This window comes from Phacochoerus africanus, chromosome 1 (genome assembly GCF_016906955.1).
Source record: "Phacochoerus africanus isolate WHEZ1 chromosome 1, ROS_Pafr_v1, whole genome shotgun sequence".
Taxonomy (NCBI): domain Eukaryota; kingdom Metazoa; phylum Chordata; class Mammalia; order Artiodactyla; family Suidae; genus Phacochoerus; species Phacochoerus africanus.
This window is the reverse complement of record NC_062544.1, coordinates 204,968,085-204,994,393: the sequence shown is the minus strand read 5'-3', so window position 1 is coordinate 204,994,393 and position 26,309 is coordinate 204,968,085. Positions and strand designations below refer to the sequence as shown.

General features: G+C 45.0%; 1 protein-coding gene across 2 annotated transcripts; it reads right to left on the bottom strand.

Annotated features, from left to right (window-relative positions):
- Positions 1–1,945: 1,945 nt before the first annotated feature.
- ADIPOQ (adiponectin, C1Q and collagen domain containing) lies at positions 1,946–14,413 on the bottom strand. 2 transcript variants are annotated; one of them, XM_047755433.1, is made up of 4 exons: positions 14,339–14,385; positions 5,878–5,919; positions 5,535–5,753; positions 1,946–4,405 (listed from the first exon to the last, which is right to left on the bottom strand). In XM_047755433.1, exons 3-4 carry the CDS (start codon positions 5,743–5,745, stop codon positions 3,885–3,887), a joined length of 732 nt encoding a protein of 243 aa, XP_047611389.1. In that variant the 5' UTR covers positions 5,746–5,753; positions 5,878–5,919; positions 14,339–14,385; the 3' UTR covers positions 1,946–3,884. The 2 variants fall into 2 exon arrangements, with proteins under 2 accessions (XP_047611389.1, XP_047611387.1); XM_047755431.1 differs by lacking the exon at positions 5,878–5,919 and having other exon boundaries at positions 14,339–14,413.
- Between the last annotated feature and the right edge of the window lie 11,896 nt (positions 14,414–26,309).

Genomic DNA, 26,309 nt, shown 5'->3' with positions numbered 1-26,309 from the left:
TACTTCAAATGACTGTTTTTATTTTTTGCTTTTTAGGGCTGCACCCGAGGCATATGGAGGTTCCCAGGCTAGGGATCCAATTGGAGCTACAGCTTCCGACCTACACCACAGCCACGGCAACATCAGATCTGAGCCATGCCTGTGACCTACACCGCAGCTCACAGGAAATCCAGATCCTTAATCCACTGAGCGAGGCCAGGGACCAAACCTGCAACCTCATGGTTCCTAGTCAGATTCATTTCCACCGTGCCATGATGGGAACTCCTGTATTTATTTATTTATTTATTTATTTATTTATTTATTTATTTATTTATTTATTTATTGGGGGCTGCATCCATGGCATATGGAAGTTCCCAGGCTATGGGTTGAATCCCAGCTACAACTGCCAGCCTACACCACAGCCATGGTAACAAGAGATCCAAGCCACATCTGCGACCTACACCATAGCTCACAGCAACCCAGGATCCTTAAACCACTGAGCGAGGCCAGGAATCAAACCTGCATTTTCATGGATGCTAGTCAGATTTGCTACCACTGGGCCATGATGGGAACTCCTGTTTTATTATTTTTTTAATTATTATGTGTCTGGCACACAATATATATTCAATAAATATTTACTGTGTGAATTAATGATCTCTAAAAAGAATCTGAAGGTGAAATAGGAAGTCTCGGCCCATAAGACATTTCTAAGCCGGGAAATTAATTGCCAATAAAATAAATATAGTTTTTTTATTTTTCTAGGTGTGATTTTATGGGGTCCAACGATTTAATTCTGTTACCCCATTACCAAGTATTCTTCCTAGCTAGACCTCCACCTGGTACCTGGGCACAGTCACAGACTAATTCCTGACCCCTTGTATTCTTTGGATACAAAGAGCAGAAGTCAACTCAAGCTAGCTTAAGTTAAAAGAGAAAATGGTACAAAAATCTAGGAACAGTTCTCTCATGTGACCCACAGTCAAGTATACAACAGAATGCCAAGAAGAACTGGAACCAAAATGTGGAAAGTTTCTAGGAAACCATGGACATGCATGCTCCCCCCCACCCCACTCTCTCTCTCTCTCTCTCTCTCTCTCTGACGTTCAGTTTTGTTTCTCTCTGTTTTTTTTTTTTTCCTCTATAGCTGGGCTTCTTCTAGCCCTAGATTGCAGGGCAGAAGGTGGCCACCCCAGAATTTCAAATCTGCATATTTTGCATCCATCTTAATTCATATTCCTGGAGGAACTCTGGATGGCCCAGCTTAAATGAAGCACCTGCCTTGATCCATTCAATGGTCTCTAGGAGAAAAGGATCAGATTGGACCACAGGGCTACCTGATGAGCTGCGGACCAGTGTTGTTTTTGCATTCATCATCCATTCTCCCATTCTGGTAACTGTGCCCAGATTTTGCTTTAAGAAAAATACCCCTTCTCTAGCTTGAGTCGTGATCCATTTAGTCAATAAGTATATTCCATCCTCCTGACTCCAATGATTGGTCAGACATGAACACACAACACAGCCAGAGTCAATGAGATGCAAGGACAGACTTGCTGGGGCTTCTTGAAGAGAGAGCTTCCTCTCTTCTCCTTGGGAACAACCAGAAAAGAGGGCATCCCCTTGGCAGGATGGTGGGATGTGAGGGTATGAGAGCTGGCAGGCTACAATGTTATTGATATCATGTGGGAGAGCCTAGAACTATGCTGTGTGGAACCTGAGGGTGAAGCCTATAATGTGGAAGGCAGAGTGGACGGACAGATGGAAAAGGGTCTTTGATGATATCATTTGAGCCTCTGGTTCAAGCTTTCCCCAAAGATGCAACAGCTTTGGAATTTCCCATCATGCAAGGGAATTTTTTTAATTTAGTTTGAGTTGGATTCTTTGTCATTCACAAAAGAGAGTCCTAATTACCACAAGGACTCTCTAAACCCCATGTCTTTTTCCAAAAATGAAAACAAAAGCTGTGTGATACAAGTACTTCTACTTTTAATGCTGGACAGTATCTTTACTTGTAGAAAATACTGATATGCAAGCATTTTAAAAGACAAAGCGTTATATGTAGAAATAATAACCACCTAATGAATAGATACATATGTAAAAGGAAATCATTCAGGATTTCAAACTGTAAGCAAAATCTAGGTTTTCCATTTCTATATTTATACAGAATCCCATTAACTCTGCTTTTTCTAAAACTTTTGAAGAGTATCACTCAAGCTGTTGTCTCCTGAGAAGATGTTTACCACCATCATCCATGTATACTTCTTAATTTAAGGTATATAATTTGATGATTTGATATACATATACATCATGAAATAATCACCACAATCAAGCTAATTAACATATCCATCATCTCAAACAGTTATCATTTTCTTTTCTCTTCTTCTTCTGTAATTTTTAAAGATCAAGAGTAGATTCAAGAGGCCCAGTCTCCCCAGACCTTGTTGGTACTCAAAGAAAGAATGGTTTCCAAATTGCTTCATGGGTTTTGCATTGCAGGCTTAAGCTTGACAGAAAATGCCATAAGTATTCTGGAAAGCATAGTCACCCCTAACCTCAGCGGAAAAGATTCAAGCTGTCAAGAGGAACAAAGATGGGGTGTTTAAATCCAGTTCCTAAAATGAAAATGTTTTCATAGGTCAGGGTTGGTTATATGGAGAGATTAAAATGGAGTTACTTCTGGGTCATCACAAGGTTCAAGAGTTTAATCTTCATGAAGCATTTATCAAGGACCCACAAGGAGACTCAGGGTGAAGGAAGCGCAGTCCTTTCCAGGCAGTTGTCCCTGGCCTGTGGGAGGACATCTCACAGACTCAGGAAGTCTCATCCAGGGTGGCACGTGGAGGGGGCCCAAGGGCACAGTGTGTGAGGAAAGCTTGCAGGAAAGAAGTATCCACCAGAGAAGCTTCCTGACCAGGTGGCCTTGAGGAAAGGGGAGATTTCAGCATGTGGAGATGGAGCTGACTTTCTGGGCTGAAGAGAAGAGCATGAGGAAAGACACAGAGAATAGGAAGTACAGAGTAATGTGGGGACCACTGAGTGGTGGATGGGACCTAGGCAGAGAACCACCTTCTCTGAGGGAGCACTGCTGAGGAAAGACTCGAGGCATGGTGATGTCCAGTTCAAAAGCCCTCAGGTGAGCTGGGTGGGAGACCCCCTCCCTACAGCCTGCAAAAAACCATATACTTCCTTAAAAAGGCATAGTATACTGAAAAAAGTCCACAGCCCTGTGTTTGACTTCTAACTCTGCCATTGAGTGTCTGTGTAACCTTGGGCGTTCACTTAAGTCTCTCATCCCCAAGAGAAGATCTTTCCTATGTACTTCATAGAATTGGTATGAACCTGAGGAAACACAGTGGGCCCAGAAATTCACTGTTAGATATTTTCTTATAGTCAGTTATTTGTCATGTATGCAAAACTCCCCAGTAAATGCAATTATCCTTTTGTCACCACTATATAATAGGTCCTTGAGGCCAGGGGATGTGCCTTCTTCAGGACTGCCCTGGGAACACAGTATATGATTTAAAAAAGGGGCGGGGGGTACTGGGTGTTCCATTGTGGTGCAGAGGAAACAAATCAGACTAGTATCCCTGGCCTTGCTCAGTGAGTTAAGGATCCCACATTGCCGAGAGCTGTGGTGCAGGTCACAGACTCTGTTCAGATCCTGTATTGCTGTGGCTGTGGTGTAAGCCAGCAGCTGCAGCTCTGATTTAACCCCTAGGCTGGGAACTTCCATATGCTGTGAGTGTGGCCCTAAAAAAAAAACCAAAGCAAAAAAAAAAAAAAAAGGTATTTGGGAATGAATGAGTCAATCAATGAATAATGTTCAGAGCCCTCCAATTAGATAATCCAATCAGTCTCCTAATGACACTGAAGACCTCGGCCTGGTGGAGGCTCTGAGTTGGCAGTGCTCATTCAATGTTGTGGTAGAGAAGGAAGCCTGTGAAGATGGAGTCATTGACGTTGTCGGCATAGACCCCATTATTCTCTTCATCCCCGTACGCCTGGAGCCAGACTTGGTCCCCCTTCTCCAGATAGAGGAGCACAGAGCCAGAGGCCTGGTCCACATTCTTGTCCTGGTACTGGTCGTAGGTGAAGAGTACAGCCTTGTCCTTCTTGTAGAGGCTGACCTTCACATCCTTCAAGTAGACCGTGATGTGGAAGGAAAAGTAGTACAGCCCAGGAATGTTGCAGTGGAATTTGCCAGTGGTGCCATCATAGTGGTTTTGCTGATTGTAGAAGATCTTGGTAAAGCGAATGGGCATGTTAGGGACAGTGACCCGAGTCTCCAGGCCCACACTGAATGCTGAACGGTAGACATAGGCGCTTTCTCCAGGTTCTCCTTTTCTGCCCGGGATTCCTGGGAAACCTCGGGGACCTTCAACCCCAGTCACTCCAGATTCCCCAGTGTCACCCTTAGGACCAGTAAGACCTAGAGAACAAGACCTCAGTGACCACAAGGAACAGAACTGTCCAGGTGGGTTCCAGCCTAAAACAGTGTCTCTGGGGCCCCAACCTACAGCCTCCTTGACTTACAGAACCAGGAGCCAATGAGAGCTCCCAAAGGGGACAGCGGTCACCTCCCCCTCCATATCACCTCCAGCAGGCTCCCTTAAATTCATCTCCAACCTTACCTCCTACCCTCCACCCTGTCAATGCTTGATGTGCTGGCTCAACCAACCATACTCCTGCCTTTCTGTCCCTTTTGTCTAAAATGTCCTCCCTCCTTTATTCTGTCCATCCATCCTTCAAGGCCTCGCTCAAGCCTGCCTCCTCCTGAAAGCCTTCATTTTTAGGCCAAGTGTGCATCGAGGGCATTTCCCCTCTGTTCCATTCTTTGGGCTTTTGTCCACACTCCCTTTGGCATGTTGGGAGTGGACTCTCCCCTAGTCACTTCTAACAGTCCTGTGCACTAGATTTATCTTCTTAGCTAGAGCAAGAGTTTTCCAAGAGAAGGACTGTGATCTGCAGGAGGCACCACTGGATGGAATGGGAATTAAGGGAAAATTAAGGGAAAAGGGTGGATTGGGACTAGGGATGGGTGAGGTGGGAAAGGTGGGGTGGGATAAGAGGTATGGGCAGAGCAGAGTGAGGGCACTTGGTTTTAAAGGCACCATGTATGTTTATCCCTGGAAGTCCAATCTAAACTCCACCTCAGATTGCATATAAAAAAGCTTTGTTTCAGGAGTTCCCACTGTGGCTCAGCGGGTTAAGAATCCGACTAGTATCCATGAGGATGTGGGTTCAATCCCTGGCCCCGCTCAGTGGGTTAAGGATCCAGCATTGCTGTGAGCTGTGGTGTAGGTCACAGACATGGCTCAGATCTGTCATTGCTGTGGTTGTGGTGTAGGCTGGCAGCTGCAGCTCCAATTAGACCCCTAGCCTGGGAACCTCCATATGCCATGAGTGCAGCCCTTAAAAAAAAAAAAAAAAAAAAAAGCTTTGTTTCTTCCCTGTGAATAGGCCTTTGGCAATAATTATTGCCCTTGCATAGCTCCAAAAGCTCTCCTCTACCCAGAAAAAAAGTCTGTGATGGACAAAACCAAAGACCTTATTCTTACCTGTATCTCCTTTCTCACCCTTCTCGCCAGGGGTGCCATCTCTGCCATCACGGCCTGGGGTACCGTTGTGGCCAGGATGCCCTGGGATACCCGCCATCCAGCCTGCGCAGGCCCCCTTGGGCATGGGCAGCAGTGCTCCAGGCTTCTCGGTGGTTTCCTGGCCGAGACTGGGCAGGGCTAGTAGCAGTAGAACAGCTCCCAACAACAGCATCCTGAGCCCTGGAATCCAGATCTGCACTGTCAGCGTGAAAGAGCAGACCCCACATGGCTCACCCAGGACCCAAGTAGGACCCCTGCCAGCTCTGCAGATTCCAGAGCTGAGATCTGCTCTCCCCAAACTCACCTCTTCCAGGAAGACTTTTCTGTCCACCGTGATCTTTCTGCCCTGAAATTCGCAGTACTTAGAATTATTTTTTGTGTGTAATCTCCTTTCCTGCACCATAGGTGATGGAGAGAAATGCTCCTCCAGTTTCCTCATATCTGAGCACAGTCTGAGGCACAGGGAAAGCTCCAGGAGTCAATGGATCCAAAATCTGTCCCTTGCATTTTCCAAGAATGATGACTCAAATCATCCCATTCAACACTAACCAACTTCCCTCTCCAGCTCCTTCCCTTTTCCTCTCTACTTCCCTTTCCCTCATTTTCTCAGTTTCTCCTCCTTTCTCTCCCTTTCTCTTTCGTCCTCTCCTCACCTCCTGGGTCACATGTTAGACCATTTTGTATATTACATGTGTGCATGCACACATGCTCACACACATGTATATACACACACACACACAAACACACGATGCACACACATGCACGTACACACACACATAGTCTAAGACAGACCACCAGAGATATGCCATCCCATGAGAATATCCACTCACCTCTGTCTGGGCCATCTTTAGCTGCATCTCCTCACCTGCCTGCTCCCTAAGCAGGCTTCGGGGCACAGTGGGCTGTCATCTCTTTTAGAAAGTACCCCCCACCCAGTCCTCCTCCCCACATCTGGGTTGCTGTTTCTCCTCTGGGCTCCCTGGCACCCTGGCTTCTCTCTAACATTGCTCTTCTTGCTCTGTACTGTAGTTCCTATTGCTCACCCATTTCCCCCATTAAACTACAAACACCCAAGGGCAAAGCCTAGCCCACCACCAGCACAGAGTAGGGACTAAACAAATATTTTAATTTATTTATTTAATTTCCATTTTTGGCTGCCCCATGGCATATGGAAATTCCCAGGCCAGGGATCTGATCTGAGCTGCAGTTTTGACCCATGCCACAGCTGTAGTAGTGCCAGATCCTTAACCCACCGTGCCTGTCTGGGGATCGAACCTACATCCCAGCGTTCCAGAGATGCCAACCACCCCATTGCACCACAGCAGGAACACCCTAAATAAATATTTTTAAGGGGGGGGGAAGAGCAAGAGAGCCAGAGATAGGAGGAAAGGAGGAAGGGAAGGAGAAAGGAAGAGGGAAAGAGAGAGGGAGGGAGGATGGAGTACTTTAGAATATGTATTCCAAGAGCCCTAGCCAAAAGCTCAGGGGCGCAGGTGGCCCAGGGACTCCCTGACTCCCTGTCTCAGAACGAGCCCTCCATACCCCCTCCAGGGAGACAGCCCTCCACATGCATCTGGACTCGGTCCCCACCCATCTCTGCTCCATTATTATCTAGTCCTGGCACACACACACACCGACATCAAATTGCCAGAATCTTAGTCTCACCATCACTCAGGGAGTGGAGAGAAAACACCTCAGAACATCCTAAGTGCCAGGATCCTGGATCTCACACATCACTAAGACCCTCTGTGGAGTGTGAAATGTAGCTGATTCCAAGAACCTGACTATAAACAAAACACATCCATGTGGGAGAGGTTTCCATCGTGGCTCAGCAGAAATGAATCCAACTAGTAATCATGAGGCTGAGAGTTCGATCCCTGGCCTTTCTCAGTGGGTTAAGGATCCAGTGTTGTGGTGAGCTGTGGTGTAGGTTACTGATGCAACTCGGATCTGGCATTGTTGTGGCTGTGGTGTAGGCCAGCGGCTACAGCTCTGATTCAACCCCTAGCCTGGGAACGTCCATATGCCATGAGTGTGACCCTAAAAAAAAAAAAAGAGAGAGAGAGAGAAGAAAAAAATTACATCCATGCGTGGTTTTTTTAACCCTGAAGACTCATTATTTTTCATCAGCTTGCTTATAGATTTCACAAAGCCTGTAGAGTTGAGTTTGGCTTCAGGGGATGGTTCCTCTGTGAGGGATGCAAAAAGGGCCCAGATTGGCAATCTTACCCCCCAAGATATGTCTGGTGTCTGTAATCCTACCCCTATGGCCCATTACCTGGGGCTGTCTAAGGCCTTCTCCATGTGACAAAACCAGCTTATCTGGTTTGTGTGATACATCAGGTATATATGATAAGTTTACATATGTTTATTTATATATACATAAATGTCATATATATGTTTATACGTACATAAGTTATATATAAACATATATGTTTATTTATATGTATGCTCATCTTTCACACACACATACACACGTGTGTTCATTAAAAATAGTAAGATAAATACTTTGGAAACTATAAAAAATAAAACAATCCCCATTTCCCAAGAATCTTTCTATTTATTTTGGTTTTTTTAGGGCCACGCCCATGGCATATGGAGGTTCCCAGGCTAGGTGTCGAATCAGAGGTGTAGCCCCTGGCCATAGCAACACCAGATCCAAGCCACGTCTGCCACTTACACCACAGCTCACAGCAACGCGAGATCCTTAACCCACTGAGCAAGGCCAGGGATTGAACCTGCGCCCTCATGAATACCAGTCAGATTTGTTTCCACTGAGCCACGATGGGAACTCCTTTCTGTTTATTTTTATCTATTTTTTCCATTTTTAGGGCTGCACCTGTGGCATATGAAAGTTCCTGCCCTAGGAGAATCGGAGTTGCAGCTGAGGCTTACACCAGAGCAACATCAACACCAGATCCAAGCCATATCTGCGACTTACACTGAAATTTGCAGCAACACAGGATGCTTAACCCACTGAGCAAGGCCAGGGATAAAAGCCACATCCTCACCAAGACTACACTGGGTTCTTAACCCACCAGGCCACAACGTGAACTCCCATCTGTTTATTTTTTATTTTTATTTTTTTATTTTTGTCTTTAGGGCAGCACCTGCAGCATATGGAAATTCCCAGGCTAGGGGTCGAATCAGAGCTGTAGCCGCTGGCCGACACCACAGCCACAGCAATGTGGGATCTGAGGCGTGTCTGCAAACTTCACCACAGCTCAGGGCAATGCCGGATGCTTAACCCACTGAGCGAGGCCAGGGATCGAACATGCGTCCTCATAGACACTGGTCAGATTCGTTTCCACTGAGCCACGACAGAAACTCCCCCATCTGTTTATTTTTAAACATAGTGGAAATAATACTTTACATAGGAATTTTGTTCTCCTACTTCTGCCTTGCAAATTTCTAGTTTTTATAATCATCATTTTAAATGTGTGTGTGTGCTAGTCCTTCAAGTGGATATAGCCTAAATAAACTTCAACATTTGCATTTTGTTGAACTTTGAACATATTTCCATTTTAAAAACGATTTTTAAATGTGTGGCAAACATCCCTAGGCATGGGTTTTCCCCAAATTATTATTCTGCTAGGACACATTCCCAGAAGTAAAATTTCTGAGCCAAAAGATGTGAACATTTTCAAGGCTCTTGGTGCATATTCCCAAATTGCAGTTTGTCATGCTGTTACCCGGTAGTACGTTAGTGTGTGTGTAAAGAATATGTGTTAACTATTCTCACCAGCTTTGGACATAATCATTTCAAACATTTTTGTTGTTCTTAATTTAGTGAGCAAAAGAAATGTGCCTCACTGCTTTAATCATTAGTGAGTTGTACATTTTACTAAAGGCCTATTTCCTAATTCAATTTCCTCATTTATGATATCTCTGATAGTGCTCTTCATCACTTAATTTACTAGGGACACATTGTCCTTTTTTAAGTAATTTGTGTGAGCTCTTTATACCAGCACTTAGTTATATATGCTATGACTGTTATCTGTAATGCAAAGGTTATTCTTTTGCTTTGTTTATGGTGGTTTTTAGGTGACAGAAGTTTTAGTTTTTATATGGTCAACTCTGTTGATTTCTTTTTTGCTTCTAAGTGTTAAACAGTCCTGATCCATACTAGGGTTTGGTAGCTATTTTATTTTCTTCTATTGTTTTATTTTCTTCTATTTTTGAATTTCCCTCTTTAATCCATCTCTAATATTTTGTTTTGGGTAAGCTGTGATCTAACATACTCAAATGATTTCTTCCTATTTGAAGACAGTCTGTTTAAAAGATACTTTTAATTAAATTAATCTTTTTCCTCTCTGTTAGACCAGCAAACAGGAGAGACAGGCAACTCAGCAAGGGAGACAGGTGCCAAGAGAGACAGATGCGCCCCCTGGTGGTCATGGGTCTCTAATCGAGGCACTCTCCTATGGTCTGCGTGTACCTCGGTCCCCCTCTACTGGATTTGGAGGACTCGAGGGGTGTTCTCAATAGCTGCTGGATATAAAGTGAGAGATAGTTAAGAAGAAAGATGGGGGTGGGGGGTTAGCCAGGAAGCCAAAGAGATGAGATCGCCAAGCCTCTTTCGTATATAGGGAGAATACTTGTTCTCAGATTTTCAAGACTTCAGGTACCATCCAACCTTCCCACAATTTGTCACCTACATCCTTTCCCCTTATGGTGTTAGCAATAAAACTCCTAAGAAGACCCCCAGGAGCCTCTGTGCTGGTTCTCTCCAGAAATGAGAACTGGTGGAGTTCTCTTCCACAGGCAAACAGGAGAATAGAGAGCACAGGCTCTATAACCTCAGTGCCTGGGTGAAAGTAATTTGTTCTTACTTGTAACATGTTTCGGTCATATGCTTGTTGGAGGATTGAAAGGCCGAATCTGTGTAAAGTACTTAGAATAGTGCCTGGCACGTGTCAATACTCAATAAACATTATCTATGACTATACCTACTCCAAAGATGAGAAAAGCAGGTTTCAGGGAGATTAAGTGACTCATCCAAGATCCCGCAGCAAAACGTAGAGGACCTGGAACTCAAACTCTGGGCTTCCAAAGTCCAGCAATAGACCCTTCGGCATGGAGAACAGCATCAAAGTCACGTATCTGCCTTTTAAAGTTCTATTCCATAGGATGGGGGATAGAAGAGAAAATAGTTTGAAGAACTAACCAGATTATGATGCAGTCTCCTGGCTTTTGGTCTGGGCAACCTCATTAACTGACTGGGTGACTTACTATTCCCACCCCACCTCCCACATTTCATGCTCTTTGCAGAAAAATAACTATTAATGGGTGAATCCTGACCTAGCCTATTTCACAATATTGTTTTGAGAATCAGTTCACTAAAAGTATACAGAAGTATTTTGCAAACTTATAAAGTGTTCCCCACACAAAGAGAAGCAAGCAAATATTTAGGGACTACTTGCTGTGACCTATACCCCTTTAACCTTATTTCATCCCTATAACTCCAGGGGGTTAGGTCTCAATTCCCACAAGAGAAATTTGAGGACTAGAGAGATTTAGTAACTTCTTCCCGAGGATAACAAGTAAAAGAGTGCAGAGGTGCGATTTGAAATCCAAAGCCTGAGTTCTTCCTACTGCACCGGTGTTTGTAGTATACCAGCATGGGCATGGATCTGCCTGCTTTCAGAATTGTACACAGCAATGACCATGATGTTCCCGGGATCCTCAAGAGCCATTTTATGATCTTTCATTTTCCTATGTTAAGTATATGAGAAATTCCACTTTGACCTGCTGTAATTTCAGTAACAACAGCAGGATCTTGTGAAATGCAAGGATAGGGTCTCTTTGGGATTGGCAGAAGAGAGGGTGAGATGGGGGAAAGAGGTCACCAAACCTGATGCCAACTCCTCCAGCAGGAAAGGGCAGTAAAGCACAGATCGCAGAGGCTCCCGGGAGCTGAAAGGGACCCAGAAATCATCTCACCCCTGCCCTGCTCTTAGAAATAGGAGGCTAAGGGGGAGGACAGGGATGAATTTATTAGATCCTCAAAGCAACCAGCTCCCACACTAGGAGCTTTGATGCATTGCTTATGCTATTTGCTATTTATTTTAATTTTTAGAACTCCAGGAAGCAAGGAAAATAACCCCAATTTTAGAGATGGGGAAACTGAGAGGTTAAGGAGATGATCCCTGAGAGTTTCCCATCACATTACACTGCCTCTAAAAAGGCTTCTCAGACTCGGCTTCTCAGACTCATCTTCTCAGTCTGCTAAATGAGTGCGTGTAAGATGAAGAACATGAGAAAACTTTGAAATTGGTGAGGGTACTTTTTTTTCTTTTTTTTTTTTTTTTGCTTTTTAGGACCCCACCTGAGGCATATGGAGGCTAGGGGCGAATTGGAGCTACAGCTGGCAACCTACACCACAGTCACAGCAACACAGGATCCGAGATGCGTCTGTGAACTACACCACAGTTCACGGCAACGCTGGATCCTTAACCAAACTGAGTGAGACCAGGGATTGAACCTGAAACCTCATTGTACCTAGTTGAATTCATTTCTGCTGCACAATGATGGGAACTCCGGTGAGGGTACTTTGGAGTATAAATTGCATAAGGCAGTTTCAAACCGTATTTCATTTAATTTTCCTCATAGCCCTGCTTTTTTTTTTTTTTTCTTTCTTTCTAGGGCCACACTTGCTGCATATGGAAGTTCCCAAGCTAGGGGTTGAATCAGAGCGGCAGCTGCCATCCTTTGCAATAGCCACAGCAATGCCAGATCTGAGCCACATCCATTACCTATACCACAGCTCATGAAATTGTGGGATCCTTAACCCACTGAGCAAGGCCAGGGATCAAACCCCAAACCTCACAGAGACAACATCGGGTCCTTAACCCACTGAGCCACAATGGGAAATCCTCATAGCCTTGCTTTTGACTCCACTAAATAGAAGAATCTGAGATTTCAGGAGACCAAGATGCCGGCTTAAGATCATGAGACTCTTGGGTTGAATGAAACGACATTGCTGGTTTTTAAGGTCAAAAATGGTAAAATATGGGCAATTTCACACGGTGCAATCTAATGATAAATGACAGAACCAGGAATCAACTAGGCTCTTCCCAAATCCTAGGAGCATTACCTGAACGCTTTCACTTGGCAGCCCCGCACCCAACACTCTCTCTCCACACACACACACACACACACACACACACACACACCTGTTCTCAAGGAACTGGTTAAGCAGAGCATCCCTCCACTACATTTTGGGGATCAGTGTCTCTCCTGATTGACAGCTTCTACCTCCTGACCTCAGCCAAGTGTCTGGGGCCACTGGTCTCCCAACTTGACAAGGAGTAGGGGAGAAGCCTGATCTCAGAGCCACCTTAGAAATGACAAGAAGCAAGTCTTGTGTCTCTTTACAACTCCTCAAGAATTAAGGGAGGGAGGCAGCAAGAACAGCCAGTTAAGCTGCATGGCTCCCTTTCCACTGCTCAGCTTCCAGAACAAAGCTGACACCCTCATGTTTCTTTGTGCATATTCTGCCAGTATCAAGGCCCCCCTATTCCCCAACCTTGTCAGGATGAGCCAACCTTACCCCAAATGGATGGAGTCACCAGGAGCGAGGTGGCTGCACCGCTTGCAACACTTGATCTGAAAATCCAAAACCTCTCCAGGAGTTCCCATCATGGCTCAGTGGTTAATGAATCCGACTAGGAACCATGAGGTTGCAGGTTAGATCCCTGGCCTCGCTCAGCAGGTTAAGGATCCAACGTGGCTGTGAGCTGTGGTGTAGGTCACAGACGCGGCTCAGATCTGGTGGTGCTGTGTTGTAGGCCAGCAGCTACAGCTCTGATTAGACCCCTAGCCTGGTAACCTCCATATGCCACGGGTGCGGCCCTAGAAAAGAAAAAAAAGAAAAAGAAAAAAACTCTCCAAAGCAGGGACCCACATCTCCTGACACCCAAGGGCTGGCCTGATCTCTAAAATCCCTCCCACTCAGTCTCTGCATCTATGGCTGCAAACAACCAGGAGGCCACAAGTGCAATGCTCCCTGGGACAAGCAGGATTGGGCTTGGGAAAGGCGGGGCAGATCCAGTTGTTCTGTCAGAGGATGTCTGCTACAAAGAAAATGTTGCATGAGCTCCCTGTACATGGCAGGCCCTGTGCTCACTCTACTTCATTTGAACGTCTCAGTCACCTTGTGTGGTACCTCCACGTGGGTGCAGACATGCCCATGTTTACAGATACCCCCAAAGCTACAGATAATGACTGGGCCTCACCCATCTTTGTTTCTCACGAACCCTACCCAGAGTCTGGTCCGTTGAATCTGCTCAATAAACACTGCTGACTAGAATCCAGTGGTAGAGTTGAATTCCAAACCCAGTCTCCCCAGGCTGCATCTTCATGTGCTCCTTTCTCTGCCCTACCTGGTCAAGTGGAGAAGCAATTCGTCCCCTGCTCCTCTTATCTAAATGGACTTTATCTCTGGACCATGCTTCCCGCTTCACTGACCCCAACATTTTCTTTAGTTAGCCATCTCACCACAGAGTGAATTGGGCAAAATTCAGGATGGTTCCAGGCATCCTGATCACAACGAACAATTCCCTTTTCTCTAGGAGCCGTGGGGAAATTAAGGAAGAAACCCAAGGCCAGTCTGCCTCCACCAGGGCTGCCCTGGCCAGGGTTTTGCCTATATCACCTCCCCACCCTGCCACGATGGGGAAAGCATGAGCACGCCCCAACCCCAGGTTCCCTTTCGGGGCAGCCACCTTTACCTACAGCCTGGTATTCCAATCAATTGTCCTTACCCTCAGGTGTGGAATCAGAGCCACAGACTGCAGTCAGGATGGAAATGAGAAGGTGGCCCAGCCTCTGCAGCCTGGTACTCATGAGGAAGGCAGTCCCCACCTCGAAATTGTTGCTTCCCATTGGCCAGCGTGCTGAGGCCCAGAGACCAGTGGGTGGGTTCACACCCCTGGCGGCTACTTCAGGTCTCCACCCTGGGGAACCTGGTGCAACCCAGCTCCAGCTTGGGAAGCCAAGTGGGGCTTCAGTCACCACACTCACGTTTCCAGGCCTCGGCCCTTAGACTTGCCTCCTATAACAGGGACAGAAAATGGGGCCAAGGGTCAATACTAGAGGCAGGAAAACAATATATTTCCTTATGTGAAATTAATGGCCTGGTGGTCCAGGAGACCTCCCTCTCCCCAGAGATTTGCTCTAATAAGTCTGGGGAACCAATTACACCATCACACTCATTGTGCACGACAGGGAAAAGGAAATGAAATATAGCAAGAAATACAATGCATCCTTCACTCTCTGGCCTGAACTCCAGACTGGGGGAAGACTTTGCATGTTAATTTGGAGAACTGATGTGAGGAGATGTTTCTGAGGCAGTATAAGGCAGGACCAGATTAAAACCATTGAAAGGCCCTGAATTCCAAAAGATGTTGGAGCCCTCCTTGTGTGGGATTCAAATTAAATATATCGGAAAAACATTTATTAAATAGAATATTAGAATATCGTCTTTCACTGTTTTTTGTTGCCAAAACTCTGGAGATGTTTTTGAAAAACAACTTTTTTTTTTTTTTTTTGCCATTTCTTGGGCTGCTCCCGCGGCACATGGAGATTCCCAGGCTAGGGGTCGAATCGGAGCTGTAGCTGCCAGTCTACACCAGAGCCACAGCAACGCTGGATCCAAGCCGCGTCTGCGACCTATACCACAGCTCATGGCAACGCTGGATCTGAAAACCAACTTTTTATATATGTGTGTGAAGTGCTCCTTTTTCCAATGTCTGATGCCTGGGCCTGATCCACCTACTGGTGAACGCTGCTCTGGGCTGGAAGTGGCCTGGAGGCCCGGCAACTCTAACCCACATCATTGTCCCTAGAAGGCTTAGGCTTAAAGTGGCAACGTTCATCACCTTGGACTCTTCTTGACAACTCCACATTCCATTTTTGAACGGCAGCATCAGAGCCAGTTCCTGCAAGCCACAGATTCTGATGCATTAAATCATGACGCCAGCAAAGGCTCAGGACCCCAGCAACAACTTCTGCAAGGCATTCAGAAACAGAATTTCTCAGGCAGAGTCTGGACGAGCCTGCCCCTAAATACCACCTCTGCTGGCCACACAGAGCCTAAAAGTCTACCAGCAAAGTCAAGTCCAATCTAAAGCTTCGTCTCCTGCTAATATGCATGTCCAGAGAAGCCCATTAGGACTTTGAGATTGGAGTCACGATTCTCTTCTCAAGAGCCCACTGGCTCAGTGAAGCGACTTATGAAAATTAGGTTCTAGTTTATTAGATGTGTTGCACTCAGGAGAAAACAGAAACTGTGACAATTCTTGGTTATGCCAGTGTTTTATTTTTACTGTGGCATCGTATTTATTTGGGGTTTGTTCCACCATGTGTCTTTCCTTCCTCGAATGTAAACTTCATGAGAGCAAGTGCCTTGCCTGTTCAATGGTTTGTCCCCAAGCCCCTAGAATAAGATCTGGTATGAGATGGGCAATGATAAATGCTGAATCAAAAATAAGAGAGTAATGGAACTCCACATTGGGAATTAAGAACCTGACAAGTATCTGCGAGGCTACGGGTTTGACCCCTGGCCTTGCTCAGTGGGTTAAGGATTCGGCATTGCCACAATCTATTCTAAACTGAGGCATAGGTTGCAGGTGTGGCTTGGATCTGGTGTTGCTAGTTGCTGTGGCTGTAGCTCTGATTCAACCCCTAGCCCAGGAACTTCTATGTGCCAAAGATGTGGCCGTAACAAGAAAAATAAAATTAAAAAGAGAAAAGATATTTTTTTTGTCTTTTTTGTCTTTTTTGTTGTTGTTGTTGTTGTTGTTGTTGTTGCTATTTCTTGGGCCGCTCCTGCGGCATATGGAGGTTCCCAGGCTAGGGGTCGAATCGGAGCTGTAGCCGCCGGCCTACACCAGAGCCACAGCAACGTGGGTCCGAGCCGCGTCTGCAACCCACACCACAGCTCATGGCAACACTGGATCCTTAACCCACCGAGCAAGGGCAGGGACCGAACCCGCAACCTCATGGTTCCTAGTCGGATTCGCCAACCACTGCGCCACGACGGGAACTCCAGAAAAGATATTTTTAAAAAAATGATAGTAATTGTATTTAAGCTTCCCATAGAGATAGCTATGACTGTCTCCTAGTTTACAAATCAAGAGTCTGGAGTTCAGTGAGGTTAAGTGACTAGTCCAGGGCACAGACCCAAGATTTGAACCCAGTCTGTCTGACTACAAAACCTGTATGCTTCACTTCTTCTGATGGACTATTAAACCCTAAGATTCATGCACCTCCTTCAGAGTAGCTTTGGGGTTGGCATAAAAATTGTTTTCTTCCGATCCTATGAGAACAGAGCTGGTTACAACAGCTTTAACTATTGCACAAGATGGAATGACTTTAGCCCCAAAATGACACTAAGACCATGCTGGTCTGGCTGTCAGCCAGTGACATTGTGAAAGTCTGTCATTTTGAGGCTTCAAAGAAATCTACCATTCACCACGAAGGCCATCTATGGGGAAAGGAGCATTTCTGAGGCATACTGGTTTAGAAGCTGCAACTGAAAAGCATTCAGCCAGAGATGCCTTGAAGCTAGTCTTTTTCCCAGGATGCAACTGCTACTATCTAAAATGAGACAACCAAGTGAATGTGATCCTCTCCTTCAGGAAAGGGCTACTATTCAATCCCCTGTCAACATGGGACCCAGGTTATTGAAAGAACAGGTCACATAATTTAGTTCCCACTCATATGGCTAAGTATTAGCATATATTATTGCTTTAATGTGATTTTTAAAAGTAATCTTAATTGAAATAACTAAGTATAATCACTGAATTTTGAAAAATAATCCAGAAGATCAGAGCAAGACAGCAGAGGAAACACAGCCTTCAGCCTTCTACTCCATCCCCAAATCACTAGAAATGGCAAAAAAAAAAAAAAAAAGTCCTGTATCTTTTTGAAAGACTTGGCTACAATTCCACTTCATCCAAGGCAATCTCAGATACAAATCTGTTTTGTCACTCATACTTTGTGCTAACAGTAACCCACTCCCATCAAAAGAGGCCAATTCAGATAAGCAACTCCAGATTCATATATCTGAGAGCCCATGTCCTTGGACCACTCTTTAGAACAAAATACTGTACCAGTCAAGGAATTTCCCACAATTGTTTTGGAAAGCTGGAGAGGCAAATAGAGGGAGATGATGTTGCCTAGAGATCAGGAAGTGACTATAGCCCTTGGGCTGTGGCCTATAAACCTGCATTCACTGCCTGAATGTAGAGGTTCCATCACTGCCCTGAAAAGGAGTGGGGCCACTGACACTGCAAGGGCACCGCCTGAAACTCATAGCTTCTCCGTTCCTCCTTCAACCTTGCATGGTTGTCTCCCATTTGCAGAATCTAAGGGGAACTTATTGAGCAAGGGAATCTAGGATAAGTTGTTTCAGACACTCAGCTTCAGGAATACAAAGGGGATTACTGAAAAGTGGATATACGGCTAAATACCAACAGACATGGTCTGACAGTCAACAACATCAACAAATAGAATTTATACTCAAAGATACAAAGCTCATAGCACAAAGGGGGGGGGACTTAACAATAAGTATAACCAGGGGTTCCCATCGTGGCACATTGGTTAACAAACCCGACTAGGAACCATGAGGTTGTGGGTTCAATCCCTGGCCTCGCTCAGTGGATTAAGGATCCGGCATTGCTGTGAGCTGTGATGAAGGTCGCAGACATGGCTCAGATCCCAAGTTGCTGTGGTACTGGTGCAGGCCGGCGGCTATAGCTCTGATTAGACCCCTAGCCTGGGAACCTCCACATGCTGCAGGAGCAGCCCAAGAAAAGATAAAAAAAAAAAAAAAAAGAAGAAGAAGTATAATGATCATATGTAGACAGATTATAAGAAATAGCACACATGAAAATAATTAATGAATATTCTGGCACAGAAGGAGATGAAAATAATAACATTCCTTAAATCATCATGTTTGTGATGATTTGTTATGGTAACCCTAGAAAATTAATACAGGAACTTAGAGCCGGACAAAGAGTTCTTATGCATAACACTAAAGGCATGATTCATTAAAGAAAAGGAAAGATAAATGAGACTTCAGCAAAATTAAAACGCTTTCTCTGCAAAAATTCTCTTCAGAGAGTAAATAGGCAAGCTACAGATTGGGAGAATATATTTGCAAACTATACATCTGACAAAGAATTTTAGATTATATAACAAACTGTCAAAACTAAATAGTAAAATGAACCAACAAAGAAATCCAATTAGGAAATGGGCAACAGGAGTTCTTGTCGTGGCTCAGAGTAAAAACCCAACTAATATCCATGAGGACGCAGGTTCGACCCTGGCCCCCCCTCAGTGGGTTAAGGATCTGGCGTTGCAATGAGTTGTGGTGTAAGTCACGGACACGGCTCAGATCCCAAGTTGCTGTTGCTGTGACTGTTGTGTAGGCCAGCAGCTACAGCTCTGATTCAGCCCCTAGCCTGGGATCCTCTATGTGCCGAGGGTGAAGCCCTAAAAAGACAAAAAAAGAGGGAGGGAGTGGGAGGGATCGGGAGCTTGGGGTTATCAGACACAACTTAGAATAGATTTACAAGGAGATCCTGCTGAGTAGCATTGAGAACTATGTCTAGATACTCATGTTGCAACAGAACAAATGGTGGGGGGAAAAATGTAATGTATATAACTTAATCCCCTTGCTGTACAGTTGGAAAAAAAAAAAAAAAGAATTCAATAACATTTTGTACTGTTCCCAGCAAGGTATGAGAGTAGCTGTTTCCCTAAAGCCTCACCAATATTGGATAGTGTCAAACATTTAAATATTGGACATTGTAGAAGTTCCCATCGTGGCACAGCAGAAATGAATCTGACTAGGAACCATGAGTCTGCACCCATGGCACATTGAGGATCCCAGGCACTGACTGGCCTCGCTCAGTGAGTTAAGGATCCAGTGTTGCCGTGAGCTGTGGTGTAGGTCACAGACGAGGCTCAGATCTGATGTTGCTGTGGCTGTGGCGTAGGCTAGCAGCTACAGCTCCAATTCGACCCCTAGCAAAAAAAATAAAATAAAAATAAATAAATAAATATTGGACATTGTAATAAATCTTTTTAAAAATGCTTCTTTGATTATGTGTGAGGAGGATATCTTTTCATGTATTTATTGGTTATTTGTAATCATGTTCCTGTGAATTGTGTGTTTATTTCTATCTGTCCATTTTTTCTTTTGAGCTATCTTATTAATTTTTAAAGTTCATTGTATATCAAGGATATTAATCCTTTGTCCTGTTTAGACTAATTTTTAAACATTTTCCTTTTGGCCTCTAGATTTTGCCTAAAAGATTCTTCCCATTTAAAACATTCTTTAAAACATGTTTTCCTCTAGAATATTCATGATTTCCTTTTAAATCACTATTTGACAAACCTGAAATTATTTTGTCAAAAGGACAAAGACCACCGCTAGAGTTAATCAAGTCCTGTTTATTTAAAGCTTATTATTGTAAGGGGGTCACTACACCACTTTCATTACAGTAGAAATGGAAAGGGATTGAAAGAAGAGTGAATGTTACAGACTGAAAGGAAGAAGTCTGAAGACAGTCTTTTGTGAGTGTTGCTTTAGAGAGGAATTTTCTAGTTCATCAGGGTGGGATTTTTGAGAGTGCAGGAAGCTTGTGATTGGTTTTCAAGTACATTTGGCATTCTTTGATTGGTCCAGTATCTACTGGTACATAGTGGTGGCTTTCTAGGGCAGTAGGGTCATACACATTTTCCTGATTCAAATGAAAGAAAGTCTAGTTCAGTTTTGGATTCTTGAATAAGTAATTCTTTATGTTTTAAAAAATGAGGTAAAATCCAGCTTTAATTTTTTTTCTGTATTCTTAGTGAACCCAATACCCATTTTAATACATATTTATCTTTTTAATTCTAATTTTAAATGTCTTTCTCAAATACCCACTTTTCAAGGGCATGGGGGCAGGTGATTATTTCAAGAATCTCTATTCATTGTATGTATACGTATTTCTTTCTTTTTTTTTTCTTTTCCTTTTTTTTTTTTTTTTTTGTGTGTGTGTGTGTGTCCTTTTGTCTTTCCTAGGGCAGCACCCATAGCATATGGAGGTTTCCAGGCTAGGGGTCTAATTGGAGCTGTAGCTTCCAGCCACAGCCACAGCCACAGCCACAGCCACAGCAACATGAGATCTGAGCTGCATCTGGGACCTACAGCACAGCTCACCGCAATGCTGGGTCCTTAACCCACTGAGTGAGGCCAGGGATCGAACCCACAACCTCATGGTCCTAGTCAGATTTGTTAACCACTGCGTCACAACGGGAACTCCAGTACGTGTTTATTTCTTATCAGGATTATGTATTCTCTTGGTCAATGAAAGCAGCATGATACAAAGCTGTAAGATATAACTATTAAAGTTGTATTTGAAAGTTTATCCATTTATAAAGTTTATATTAGTGTGGATATGTAATTGGGAGCCTATGTTTAATAAAACTTTCCAACGTTGTACTCTGACATGGAGCCTGGAATACAGGAGGACTCTATGTTGCTGAGTCCAAAATTGCTAGTGTGGCAATCAGAACTCTGGGCCAAGAATTGGAGGACCTGGATTCTAGTCTCTGCTTCACTGCAGGCTGGTTGGGTGACCATGATACATATTAATGGCCTGGTAGCTGGGAAATGGCCTCCATTATTAGGGACACTAATTCTTAACCCTCCTTGACGCTAAGAGTTACCTTATGACAAAGTTTTTACCTACAGAATATGGGAGAAAATGATGTGTGCTACTCCAAGCTGAATCTTAAAATATTATATATATATGATCCTTCAGTTTCTTCCCTACGGTAAACAGGAATGCAGATATGTCTGTGACTCCGTTTTTTGGAAGGTTGTTTTTTTTTAATTAGAACAACATATTACTTTTTTCCAAGTTTATTGAGGAATTCTTGACAAACATATTGTATATGTTTAAAGTATACAACCTGATGATTCGATATAATAAACATGTAAAATTATTACCAAGATCAAGATAACTAACTCCTCTATCATCAGTTAACTGTGTGTGTGATAAGAACGTTTAAAATTTACTCAAAGAAACATCTGAGTACATAATACATATTATTAACTCTAGGCCTGTATTCAGGTGTTTTTTGTTGTTGTTGTTTTTGCTTTTTAGGGCTGCATCTGTGGCATACAGAGGTTTCCATGCTAGGGGTCGAATCAGAGCTGCAGCTGCAGCTGCAGCTGCCGGCCTATGTCACAGACACAGCAATGCCAGATCTGAGCTGTGTTTGTGACCTTCACCACAGTTCAACCACAACACTGGATCCTTAACCCACTGAGAGAAGCCAGGGATCGAACCTATATCCTCATGGATCCCAGTCGGGTTCATTAACCTCTGTGCCACAAAGGAAACTCCCTGTGAGCCAGTTTTGATTATACAAAGATGACATTCCGGGGAGAGGGTGGAAAAACCAGATGAAAGAAACCTGGGAGTCCTGAATGACTGTGGAGCAGGGCAGTCTTCCTACCTGTCCTGGCATGTTATCTGAGATAGAAATAAACCTACAGTTTAAGTCATTATATTGTTGGGCCTTTGTTGCAGCAGCTTACTACTCTACATGACACATGGTATGCCACAAAAACTAGTTCCACAAAAAATTCTGGGAAATTAAGGGTAAAATAAAAGCACACAAGTTCCCTTACTGTAGGAATTCTCTGCCCCTGGATAAATGTTTTCTTCTATATTTTACTGCAACTTAAGAGAGAAAATTTTGCTGACCTCTTGTAGTCTCTTACTGACTCTGAAAAACACATCTGGAAAATGCCAATTTAGATGATTTCTGTTTTCTCTAAATATTGCGTAATGCATGACTGGTGTTAGTACGCATTCAGAATACCACCAGATTTTACAGAATCAAGGCTGCCTTTAGTCCAACTACTTCAGCAGAGCATGTCATCTCTAGAGGGCAACAGGCAATATTATAAAACCATAGAGAATATAAATAATTCTTTAAAAAGTTTTATATTTTGATCTCATTGTTCTGCATTCTTTCTCATCTAATTAAATGGAAAGATGACAAAAATTTTACCTACAGAGGAGTCACTCTTTTTCTTTTTCTTTTTCTTTTTTTGGTCTTACTTTCAAAGAGCCGGGAAAAGGTATTGCAACTACCATTCAGCAGCTATTTCCCGTGTGACTGCAGTGTGTAAGTCCCTGGAGAAGAGGACACAATGCCTGTGGGGAATGGTGGAAGTACAGAATGGACTGGTCCCAGAGCATCTGGAGGCAGCATCCTGGGAACATCAGCAGTGATGACTGGTATTGAAATGACTCCTTTGACAGCCCACCTGTGACATAAAATTTGTGGAGAGGTTCTTCCTGGGAGGCCCAGGAGGTTGGAGCACTTTGCATTCTGCCAATGCCATCAAGTGTCACCATTTTTGTAGACTAAGAAAATGACTAAGGTCCAAAGGATTGAGAAAGCTTTGGGCTTTAATTTTTCGCTTTTTTGTTTGTTTGTTTGTTTGTTTGTTTTAGGGCAGAACAAGCAGCATATGTAAGTTCCCAAGCTAGGGGTCCAAGAGGAGCTACAGCTGTCAGCCTACACTGCAGCCACAGCAAGGAGGCATCCGAGCCTCATCTGTGACCTAAACCACATACCACCTTAACGCTGGATCTCTGACCCACTGAGGGAGGCCAGGGATGGAACCTGCCTCCTCATGGATACCAGTGGCATTCATTTCTGCTGAGCCACAACGGGAACTCCCTGGGCTCTTACTGTAGTGGGTGAATGCCAGTCAATGGTCAAATGTACTTAAGGGGATCCCAGTGATATGTTTCCTGAGGCTACTAGTTAGAATCCTGAAGACTCTTCTGTCCAGATGTTCTTATATCTTCTCATTGAGAAGTGCATTATTGTGATTGATGAGATAATCCGGGCTATCAAAGTAGAAAGGTCTGCTGGGAAATCTCTATGTTTAAGACTGACTGTATGAATGTGTATTATAAAAAGCATAAAATATGGGGAGTTCCCATTGTGGTGCAGCGGAAACGAATCCAACTAGGAACCATGAGGTTGTAGTTCCAGCCTTGGCCTCGCTCAGATTTGGAGTTGCCCTGAGCTGTGGTGTAGTCGCCGACGCGGCTCATAAGATCCTGAGTTGCTGTGGCTGTGGTGTAGGCCGGCAGCTGTAGTTCTGATTTGACCCATAGCCTGGGAACATCCATATGCTGCAGGTCCAAAAAAAAGACTAACAAACGGAAAAAAAAAAAACAACAAAAAACAAAAAAAACCCTGCCATAATAGATTATGCAAGACTACGCATTTATTTATTTAGGCCATGCCCTCCACATGCAGCATTCCAGAGCCAAGGATCGAGCCCGTGCCACAGCAGTGACAACACTGGATCTTTAACCCGCTGTGCTACCTGAAAACTCCCTAAAAATAAATAATTTTAGGTAAATAATTATAAAAGCTAATTCAAAAATAGCTAAAGATAACTGAACACAAAGTTTGAAACAAGTGAAACTGAAAACTGCAAAATCAAATAACTGGAAAACTATAAGTAGCTAAATAGAAATGAAACAACAGTTCTGCACGCTCCTCCCAAGCAAAGCTGGGTCCCTCTCGCCCCGGTGGCTTCCACCCAGGTCTGCACGCAAGTCTGCGGCACTCGCGCAGGCACGTGTCAGCACCTGCAGGTACTCGGCGGGGTCTGCACGGAGTTGCTGTGCAGGCATGTGTCAGTATCCCCAGGTTTTCTGCGGAGTTTGCGCCGTGGTCACTGCGCTCGCGCAGGCGCGTCTGGAGGGGCGCAAAGTTCTCCGTGGTGTTGGGTGCTCGCGCAGGTGCATCTCTAGGTTTCTGCCGCTCGGCGGAGGGAAGGGTGGGCTGCGGCGGCGGACTGGGACCGCTCCCCAGGCTCCAGGAAGGCGGCAGTGAACCGTCCCGCCAAGGTAGCGGATCCGCGGGCTCCAAGGCGCTTTTACAGCTTCTGCTTCAGGGCAGATCTTGCCTCCGCGTCCACAGCAGTGTCTCCCCGGAATGAAGGCGACAGGGCCGTTGATTGTCTGAAATGAGTGTCCGTGCTCTGCGGCTGGCGGCCTAAGGCGCCCTATCCGCACCGGCACTTTCTGACTCGAAACTGGTCTCCCCCGCAGGGGCGAGCAAGCCAGTGGATGCCCTAAGGCTCTCCTTAGTTTTGTTTGTGGACCTGAAATAACAAGAGGAAAGGAGCAATGGCTAACAAATTCGCTTATATTTCCGGTTCACACTCGCCTGTCCTCTTCTTCGCCGCCCCTTTTCTCTCCCTGGATGCTTTTTTCCGTTTCCTAAACGGACTTCGGGGAACAGTTCCATAACTGTCATCCAGCTGGAAAATCCCGAGTGCTGGAAGGGACAGTTGTTTAGTGCTGCGGTGGGCAGGGTGGGTGGGGGTGTTGGTCTGGCCCCCACGGCCTTTGCTGCTGGCAGAGCAGGGCCACTCCAATCCCCAGCAAAAGCCCCTAATTTTGGCGAGAAATCGTTGAGGAGCCAGTGATGGCAGGGCTCGCTGGGCTGAGGGTCTGAGCCACTCTGCAGATCCAGCGACCTCAGCTTCCTGGCTTAGGCTGGGTCCTCACAATAAATGGCAGGGCTTATGGCAGGACTTAATAGGCAGAACGCTCCCAACGAAGCCATTCTCCCCATCTCTACCTCCCACTCCCCTGGGAGCAGACTGCTTCATCTGGGCCCAGAGGCAGAAGTCTGTAATCTGGAAGTTCCCTTTTCTAGCTCAAACCTCTCCAACTGTGACTGAGAGGACATGTCCACATGTGTTCATGGCCCTACCCCCTTGTCCTCCAGGAATAAAGGTCATTGTCTTTTTGTGCTTAATTATCTCCCTGCCTTCCTTCTTGCCCTCTCACCTTCCTGCCCTCCTTTCTTCCTTTCTTCCTTCTCTCCCCTGATTACTGCCCATTTCTCATCTCCTAGGCAGCCTCGGCCAAATGTCACTGCTTCCCCATGGGAAAATCAGAGGGATGACTACATCTTGCCTCTCTCTCCAAATAATTGATTAATTACCAATCAGCCACACCATTGTGCACCTGTCCTGTGCCTAGATTATTAAAGGTACTGCGGGGAACTGCAACTCCCACCAAATACTGAGCCTGCACAGAGCCTGCATTGAGCCTGCTCTGTACCTGTGAGGATGTCAGGTGTTTGTCAAAAGTTAAGCCTCACAAAACTCTGTGAGTTAACCCCATTTTACAGATGAGAAACTGAGATGAGAGGAATAATCATTTGGCTAAATTCCCTCGGCCTGTAAACACAGCAGCTAGAGTCTACCCCTCACTAAATAAGGCGTGCTCTGGCAAATCAACTGCAGAAAGATTCCTTCCACCTGAGGAAGACTTGGCAGCTGTGTTCGGTTGATCCCACAAGAATCTGAGTGCAGGGGAGAGTTTCTATTCAGGTGAGAATTCAGGGGCGGCGTTGGGGGAGGACTTGGGCAGCTCCTGGGGAGGAGGGCCTTCTGAGTAGAGGATTAGTGGAAGGAAGAGGGAGTGGAAGGAGCCAGCAGTTGGGGTGGGGTGGGGTGGGCCACAGTATCTTTTGGAGCAGGCAGCCACCAAGTGGGAGCTCCCCAACCTGCTGCCCATAGGCCCCCAAACTGTGTTCTGGGGCCTGGGGTCCTCCCTAGAGCAGGGCTGTGGGGGTTGAATGAGAAATACCAGGAGCAGCTGATCAGCCCCTTCCCAGAGG

Excerpts from the sequence above, each read along its gene's own strand:
- ADIPOQ (XM_047755431.1), bottom strand. The coding sequence starts at position 5,745 with ATGCTGTTGTTGGGAGCTGTTCTACTGCTACTAGCCCTGCCCAGTCTC. Across the intron at positions 4,406-5,534 it reads GGGTGAGAAAGGAGATACAG|GTCTTACTGGTCCTAAGGGT; the intron begins GTAAGAATAAGG and ends CTTGTTCTCTAG.